The sequence below is a fragment of the Oratosquilla oratoria genome, chromosome 22 (genome assembly GCF_046742065.1).
Source record: "Oratosquilla oratoria isolate Oo_2021 chromosome 22, ASM4674206v1, whole genome shotgun sequence".
In the NCBI taxonomy this organism is placed as follows: domain Eukaryota; kingdom Metazoa; phylum Arthropoda; class Malacostraca; order Stomatopoda; family Squillidae; genus Oratosquilla; species Oratosquilla oratoria.
Genome location: NC_134798.1, coordinates 19125856 through 19135855, shown reverse-complemented (window position 1 = coordinate 19135855; position 10000 = coordinate 19125856). Strand labels below are relative to the sequence as shown.

Below are 10000 nucleotides of genomic sequence, written 5' to 3'. Positions count from 1 at the left end.
CTCCTACATCAACATCATGCAGAATTAGGTCAGTCTTTCCAGGAGTATCTCGAAAGACCTCCTGATACTTACTTAATAAGGCAGTTAAGTCCTCCCGTTGTGTAGCCGTGAGGTGGTCCAGCTTATCCACTACCTGGGGCCACCCTCCTGCATTCTCCTTCCACGGCATCTCTAAGGTGGGGGAAATAGTGTCCTCGTCTACTTCATGCATGAGAGAAACCGTACAAACACTCGCGACAGTTTCACCCACCGGGTTCTGCTCCCTTTCTCGATACAACTTTAACATATTTATATGGCATAATTGTTGACTCCGTCTCCGATCTGGAGTGGCAACAATATAGTTTAGTTCCCCTACTCGTTTCACTACCTCATAGGGTCCACTGAACTTTGCCCTTAAGGGGTTACCTTGAAAAGGCAGCAGGGCCAACACACTATCACCGGGATTAAATTCCCGTACTTTGGCATTTCTGTCATAATGTCGTTTCATTCTTTCCTGAGCACTCATTAAATTTTCTTTGGCCATTTCCCAACACGCGGCCAACTTACCTTTCATGTCAGTCACCGACTTCGACATGTCCTTAGAGGCAGAACTATGCTCTTTCAATAAACATTCTTTCAGGACTTTAAGAGGTCCTCGAACCTCGTGCCCGAAAACTAATGCAAAAGGCGAGAGGCCCAACGATTCGTTAGGTACCTCACGCACTGCAAACAACAGGTATGGTAAGGCTTGGTCCCACCCCGTATCATTTTCTAAGCACCATTTCCTCAACATTGTTTTTAACGTTTGATGGTACCGTTCAAGGGCACCTTGACTCTGAGGATGGTAAGCACTTGACGTCACTTTCGTTATCCCCAGTGCTCCCAAACTCTGCATAACCTCTCTAGATAAAAACACAGAACCCTGGTCTGTCTGTAACTCGCGAGGTAGTCCCCACTTCGTAAAGAAGCTAATCAGCTCATGCAACACCACTTTGGCGCGCACTTTACGTAGTGGTATCGCCTCGGGGTACCTAGAAAATGTATCCATCAAAGTGAGAATATACTCATGTCCCCTAGCAGTCTTAGGCAACGGTCCCACTATATCCACGATAACCTTAGCAAAGGGTTCCTCTCCTACAGGGATTGGTTTCAAAGGGGCTACAGGTACAGGTTGGTTTGGTTTTCCTACCAACTGGCAAGTGTGGCAAGTACGACAGTGCTGTGCCACATCCCTTCTAATCCCTGGCCAATAGAAATGTTGCCAGATACGGTCTAAAGTTTTGCGTACACCCAAATGTCCAGAAAGGGGACTATCATGCCCTAGCCGTAGAACTTCTTTCCGGTAGACCCTCGGCAACATAATTTGCCGTCTCTCGGACCACACTGCATCATCAGTGGGGCAGGTACTTTCCACCCATCGGCGGAATAGTACTCCCTTGTCCAAGTAATACTCCTCTGATAGTTCACTACCACTCTCTACCCTTTCATATAGTTCCCGTAAGTCGGGATCGACACTCTGCAAGTCACTGAGACATCTTGTGCCCGCCTGTTTCTTTTCCATAAACAAGCGAGTCAAGTCATACACATCGGTTTCACTTACTTGTTCCTCCTGGAACAGAGGCTTCAGGTCAAACTCTGCTTCGACCTGGGTTTCCTCACTTGGGAGTCCTTCCTCGGGGTTCATACTGTCCTCACATTCAGATTTTTCACAGTTTTCCCCACTCGAGACCCTTACTGGTCTCACCTGGTCCTTAGACCACTCCCTTTGTGCTGCCATCGCCCTCGTAACAGCGCAAACCGGAAATAACCCCGGGTGCTGTCTCTAGTTGCTCGGTCTCTTCCGAAACAACCGGTACCTCCGAAACTATGGGTGTGGGACACATCTTCCCACCAACCAAATCATTTCCTAATATAACATCCACACCTACAACTGGTAATTCATCTACCATCCCTACCATAGCCTGTCCCTCGTAGAGAGGCGACTGTAGGTCTATGGATACTAGAGGCACCTTGGCTAGGCCCCCTAGGGAACTTACCGTTACACTCCCTCCAACCGCTGGACTTTTCACCAGACTACTCAGTATTAGGGACTGGAGGGCTCCCGAGTCCCGTAGGATGGTGACTCGTTTCCGGTCTCCTCCTATGGATATCCAGCCTTGGAATAAAAATGGCTGATATCCCTTTAAGTGAGGTTTAAGTTTAACCTTCAATTCATCTACTTTACCCCCATCCATCTCTGATGGGCTGTTACCTATATAACTCATCAATGCCACGGCTTTGGCTTCACACTCATCCTGGGCCTTGCCCTTAGTGGAGGTGCTCTCAACCTTATTTGTTAAAGATACGGGCTTGACACCTTCCATCTCTCTTCGTCTCTTCCAACAATCTCTCATTTGGTGGCCTACCCTTCCGCAATAGAAACATGACTTAATCATTGATGACTTACTACAGTCATCTTTCTTGACTTCTATGGATTTGGTAGGTGACCCACCTGATGAGAGCGAGATTCTCTGCCTATTTATTGCCAGGTCTCCTTTTCCCTTGTGAGTAACCGAGAACTTCCCTGCAGGTCTTATCAATTCATACTTATCGGCTAACACTGCGGCCTCCTCCAATTTGGAGACTTCTTTTTCCTGAAGATACAATGATACCTCTTTAGGGATGGATCTCAGATACTCCTCTACCAGTAGCAGTTCAGCCAGTCTATCGAAATCTTTATTAATCTTGTTAGATCTTAACCACTGATCCCACAATAAACGCTTTTCTCTACTAAACTCTACGTGCGAGATGTTAGGTTGTTTCCTTAGGTTCCTCAACTTTATCCTATACAACTCGGGAACGAGTTCACATGCCCTAAGGATGGCCGTCTTGACCATGTCATGGTCCTTCGCCTGTGCGTCCTCTAGGGCGCCATATACTCTCAAGGGCTTCCCTCTTAAGTTAGTCCGCAACAGCGCAGGCCAAAACTTCTTTGGCCATGAATAATCTTTAGCCATCCTTTCAAAAATTCTAAAGTATTGGTCCACATTGGATTCATCGAACTCAGGAAGCAACCTCGCATTCTGCACTACATCAAATTCGGGTCTCGCATTCACGGTTTGAGGAATTGGTAGCACTTGTTCATTCTCTTGCAATTCAGATTTAAGTTTAAGACACTCAATTTCTAATCTAGCCCTCTCAGTTTCTTCCCTTCTAGATTGGGCTTCTAATTTAGCTATTTCTAATTTTAACTGCAACTCGCTTAATCGAGATTCGGTGTGCCGGGATTCACCCTCAGCGTCACTACCTTCCCGATCATCTAAATTCGCTGAGCCGGCAGAAGCTTGTTCTGTCGCTCTCTCTTCATCTCTCGCCGGCACACTTTCGTCTCGATCATGCAACATTGCCACCACCATGTGTACTAAATCCCCTTTATTTAACCCGTGGGTCGAACTAGCTCCAAAATAATGTGCTATCAATTTCAATTCCGGTATGGTGAGACCTTGAATTTCCTTATCTGTGGGTTTTCCTCGTACAAATTCATCTACCTCTGTTTCGTTGGTTAACCGCATCTTCCTACCTTAATAAACCTATTATCACTGATCCACGTCGAACGTCTTTCCAATTTACCGTTAAATCCTGGCAATGAGGCGCCAATTAATGTTACAAACCTCTCTAAAGTACCAAAGGTTCACCGGCCTTGTGAATACCCGAGTTTGTAACATCAAGGGAACACTTAGACCCTATGTCTATTACGGGTTCAAACGGTCAAAAGAACTGAATAAGGTCGCCACCCGGTCGGACACCGGGGAAAGAAAATCAAACTAACTTAACTTAAAGAAATATAATTAGATAAATTATAAGTATGAAAGTTGATACAAGTAAAATGACACGAAAATAATATAACAAAGACACTATTACAATTAAACAAACATGATTTTACATAACACATCTGACTTCTGATCATACATTTGACATTACACAAAAGAATCAAGTTCGAAGATTTTAACGGGATTGAATAGACGTAAGACCGGGTCACAGATCACCAAACAGTCATGAAATATAAGCTAATCCTAAGCCCAATGCTACTCACTCCGCGCTTCACTTATATAGGGCTCTACAAAGCTAAGTCCTAGTAAATCTGGCTTGCTGCTATATCAAGGGAAAAGGGTACTAACCTCAAGGCTGGCATTTTGAATCTGACCCGTGTAGTAGGTTTAAGCCAAAGACTATATAGGAAAGATAGGAAGATTTAAATTGCGCCTGTTAATTTAGTAATTGGCAACTGAGTTTCAGTAACGCATAAACGAACACACACGAAACCGTCCAGAGTAGAGATGGCGTTACTGGTCTGTCGTCTGTCGTCTGTTTGTTTACATTTTTGACAGCCGGCAAATTTGACATTTTCAGTGTGTAGGAAGTCAATGTAAGCATGGCAGCTCTAGTGAACAAGTCACATGCATGCATTATTTGCATGAAAAGAAAAAGAAACTGACCCCGTTTATTAATTTAATTAGTGTAAATATGGTAAACTAAATTAAGTTCGCGTTCAGGCCTTGTTTCAGGCTTTGTTACCCATGGCACATGTTACCTAGAAATGATTCTAGAAGCTTTAACTTGTATTTTGAATGAAAATGAAAATTTACAGTTGTTGCCACGGCTTCTATTATTTAGAAACGAGCATTTCATGTATTTAGCAAAGAGCATTTCAAAATGCTTGAATATGTCGAATAAGCATGTTTCTTTTTTCTTTCAAAAGTAATGCAATAAACTAATGTTGATGCTCTCTTAACCACCTATGCTCTGTATTGTAATGTAATGCATCTCATTATATCTGAGCTTTACTTTTTGTATTGTCATTTTGCACTTGTTTTTGTAATTTTTATTTGCCTAAGATTGTTGCATTTGTTTACATGTTTAGAAAACATATTTGTTTAAAGCCTATCAATGTTTATATATCAAGAATAAATTCAACTAATGAATTATGTGTTTATGAAGTCACTTTTTCATTCGGATATATTACTTGGTGCATTCTAGTAGCCACCTCAGCCAAAGTCATACTAACCTAAACTAAACCCATGTAAAAAGGGAAGCAAAAATCGAATGAACCTTGGGAGGTACGAGACATTCACTTCCTCAAGCTGAAAGAACCTACCCCAGCCTATGTGATAAATGCATATGGTAAAAATGAGAAATAGAGGACACTCACTAGCAAATAAAAAAGATAAAATAAAATAACACAATAAAAGGGTAAGAAATACATAAGAAGGAAATACAAGAGCAGGCATATGATAAACTATGAGGAGTGGAAGACACTTGCTAATTCTGAAAGAACCAGAACATTATATATATAAAGATAGATAGATAGATATAAATATATAGGTATATCCCACTAATGAATTTTTAAATATTGGCAATAAAAATATACAAGAATGCACTTCTGCATTTTATTGGTCCTTATTATACAACATCAGTTAATGTGAATGTAGCTGCCATACTGAAATGCATCTGTGTCATACGTGCAATCCATTTCAAATATATTAGGCACCAATTGCAAATGCATATTTGAAAATTGAAAAGAATGTAGCATGGATACCAAAGTAATATACATATATTTGCTTTGATACATTTTCAACATATATGTGTTGGAATTAGTATATGTACTACATTTAGGATAATGATTATATCTAAAATATTTTTTACAAATGTTCCTTAAAACGGGTAATGGACGTATGAATATTTGAAAATTCCGCCTTAGAGCTTTACCGGTCGCTTCATAGATGGCGCTATTATGGAAGTGTTTGGCAACTTTTTATATGTATTTGGTCCGAGTCTTCCTATCTTTCCTTCATAGTCTTTGGGTTTAAGCAGGGTCTGGACAATCGTATAGACTCGTTGGATACTACAAGGGGGGCGGGATTTACCTAGCCTGACGAGCCTACATTGTTTAAGCGGGAAATACAAACGAAATATTTTTACGTCACGGCCTGTGACGTAGCAGAGACGCATGCGCAATGGACACTTGAATAATCAACATTACAATAAACAATCAATATTATTATAAACTAATACCATAGTTACATTAATAGATACATACAATACATAATAATGAAAATACCTTACGGTGACATATTTGGACATAACCAAAGCAGCACAATACAACACACGTAACATGACATTTCCTCGAAATTATAACAATTACATATTTGGCAAGTCTACATCGCAGATGTAACAGTGTGTATATATGTATATATATGTATATATATATATATATATATATATATAATATATATATATATATATATACTAGGTAACTGATATCTCCAAGGTATCTCTACTTCGACGGTGATAGCGGAAACTAGGTGCGGTAAATTATTTCTTATTGGTCAAATTCCTTGAACTTTTTTGTAGCACCACATACACATATATGAAGTGCTACGCAAAAATTTCACGTTTATATATATATATATATATATATATATATATATATATACATATATATATATGTATATATATATATATACATATACATATACATGCTAATAAGAACACGGTACGTGTGTTCACTTATGCAAAGTAGACCACTTGGAAAAAGAAACTAACGAAGCAGAGCGCTTTCGTATATTACATCTTCTTGTTGCACTGAAGATGTAATATACGAAAGCGCTCTGCTTCGTTAGTTTCTTTTTCCAAGTGGTCTACTTTGCATACATATACATATACATATATATATATATAATGTATGTATGTGTGTGTGTGTGTTTTGTTAAAAACAACTGCGCATCGGCACTACAAAGCTTCTTGAGTAGACTTTCAAGTCTTCTGAACGTACATTTCGGGTCACAGGACAGACGGAATAATGAATTTCAGTAGACATTAGGAACTATTGTTGAGTAAGAGTATACAGACGTTTTGCTAAACGCAGTTAGCATTTGCAATGTAACAGAAACAGATTACAAAACATAATGTATATAGAAAGAAAGCTCTGGGTGAGGTCACAACATATGATACGGGGGGAGGTCACATTACAAGTGTAAGATGACTTAGGAATTTGTCACTGTGGGGCAAATGTCCGTTGGAGTTCAGAAGTCCAGCGCTGCCTAAGTGTCCGTTGAGGGCCAAGTGTCTTCTCTATGACTCTGGCGGGACGCCGGAGAGGGATTTGGGTGTCGGTGTGATTGGAAAATGTGTCTTTGTGGATGAGAGGGCTACTAGTCCAAGGGAGGGGCTTCATGCTAGGGAGTGTGGTAGGGGCTTCCACTTGTCTGTTGATAGAAGGTTGTAATAGTGGAAGAAAATGAGACCAGGAGACTTCACCATCCCCAAGTTCTATGGGTTACTAGAAGTCCACAAAGAAAATATTCCCCTCCGACCATAGTGGCTTATAGAGATTCACCGACCTATAATCTTGCTTCGTACCTGGCTAAACTTTTCAGACCTCTAGTAACCAACTCACCACACATGCTTCAGAATTCAACTGACTTCATCGAAAGAATCAAAGGACTTAACCAAAGGATAGGAGATGTCTTGGTTTCCCTCGATGTCCAATTCATGTTTACGTCCATCCCATGAGAATTGGCAAAAAGTGCGCTGAAGTCAGCCATGGAGGAGAACCGGGGATTCTTGGCTAATCAGAAACTTTCTTAATCAGAACTCATGGGACTCGTCTCCCTGTGCCTAGACTCTACATACTTCCGCTTCAGGGATTACACCTATGACCAACGAAAGGGTACACCTATGGGATCAGTATTTCAGTTGTGGTGGCTGAAGTAGTGATGCAACAACTAGTGGCTCAACTTCTAAGTGCTGCACCCTCTTCGCTTAAATTGTGGACTAGGTACGTCGATGACGTGTTCACCAATTTGGACAGCAAGGACGTAGACCCTTTCTTCAGTCACGTCAACAGTATCGAACCGGCCATTCAATTTTCAAAGGAAAAGGAGAAAGATTTCCAACTGCCGTTCCTAGACGTCAGCGTCAAGCGCGAAGGTGACACCCTTAGTACAAGTGTCTACAGGAAGCCCACACACACAGATAGACTGTTGGACTTTGATAGCTACCATCCAGATTGCCACAAGAGGAGTGTGATTAGGACTTTATGGAACAGAGCAGACAAAGTCTGTTCTACTGTGGGATCCAAGAAGGCTGAAAGGAAACATTTTTTACAGGTCTTCCGGAATAGCGGTTATCCCAGCAGAACTATACGAAAATGGACAAAGGCACGACGTACCGACACCCCAGAACAAAGACCACACATGACACCCAGAGACACAATCCCCTATATCAAAGGAGCATCTGAGGTTACTGCCAGAGTTTTACGAGACAACGGAGTACGCATGGCACATAGACCCCTCAGCACCTTGCGTCGAAATCTCACCAAGGTCAGAGACACTGAAGAACATACACAACTGGCCGGTGTAGATTACCGCATAGGCTGCACGGACTGTGACACGGAATACGTAAGAGAAACACAACTATATTAGCCACAAGAGTACAAGAGGACCAACGTGCAGTAAGGTAAGAAGATCTGAAATCGGCCCTGTACAAACACACTACAGAACACCAGCACAGGATTGATTGGGATGGAGTGACAACTCTACGCAAAGAAAAAAAAAAAAAAAAAAAAAGACTATTCTTGGAAGCATGGGAAACTAAGAGCAACTGCATAAACAGGTGCATTGATCTCAATCCTATTTATCTTGGAACGAGGAGTAACGCAGTCTAATTCCTTTGTTCTGTTTTTCCAGTTTCTGTCTGCTTCTTTACGACCTGACATTTGTTCACCAAGTGGCTTTTGTCCGACCTCCTTTCTCGAAGACGGTCTCCCATTGCACCTTTTCAACTCCCCTTCTCTGACATTTGTCTTCCTTTTTCAGTTTCAGTCTACTCCCTTTTTTCTCTTCTGTTCTGTCTTTCTATTTATCTTCGTTGTATCTCTTTTTTACTTGTCTGTTTGTAATTTAGTCATTTGCTCTTGAGACCTTTTCCTCCTTCTGTTCCCCCATCCTTCATGGTGGACATTTGGTCCACCTCCATTTGCGTCTTTGGACTATGTTTTGGTGTTATTTTTTTATGATTTTGTTACTTATTGATACTATTTTGTTACATTTGTTTTATGTTCACAGCCATTTAACTTTTTATTTTGTTTGGTTTTTATTTGACTGATTTTAATTTAGTAATTTGTTCTTGACACTTCATTGCGGACATTTGGTCATTTGGTCCACCTCCATTTGCGTCTCTGTCCCATGTTCTGGTGTTTTTACGTTCGTATTACGTATTGATGCTTTTTTGATACACATGTTTTATGTTCACAGCCATATATTGTTTTATCTTTTATTTGTATATTCTATTTCATTTTAATTGGTACCAGTATTTCATATCAATTGTAGTGTATTTAATATTGTAAAGAGGTTTGCTTTGTACATGTGATTGAGAGTATGAACCTTTCCTAGGTTTACCACTTGACTGTTTATATTTGAGTTCACAATCTTGTAACCATTATACCCCCTGAAGACGATTCCTGGACGGGAATCGAAAATTCGGGCAAATAAACCCTTCAATTGAGTCTGGTGTTTTACAAGTTTCCAATATGGATCCCAGACTCCAAATCTCCACGTACACACACACACACACACACACACACACACACACACACACACACACACACACACACACACACACACACACACACACACACACACACACACACACACACACACACACACACACACACACATATATATATATATATATATATATATATATATATATATATATACATATATATATATATATACATATATATACATATATATATGTATGTTTGTATATATATATATATATATGTATATATATATAGATATGTATTTTTATATATATATATATATATATATATATATATATATATATATATGTATATTACAGGTGAAAAATGTAATCACACATTTGTCAATAACGTAGAAACCACTGTTGGAGTAGAAAAGACTGGAAACGGGGAATCTATATATTTCGATTGCAAACTGCAATCCTCTTCAGTAGATAC

At 40.2% G+C, this 10000-nt stretch overlaps 1 protein-coding gene across 1 annotated transcript in view; it reads right to left on the bottom strand.

Annotated features, from left to right (window-relative positions):
• Window positions 1–1663, bottom strand: part of LOC143037299 (uncharacterized) — a 2914-nt gene extending 1251 nt beyond the window's left edge. Inside the window, exon 1 of the mRNA XM_076205434.1 lies at window positions 1–1663. This exon is cut by the window's left edge and continues 226 nt beyond it. Coding sequence (XP_076061549.1) covers window positions 1–1663 — 1663 coding nt within the window.
• Window positions 1664–10000: the final 8337 nt, after the last annotated feature.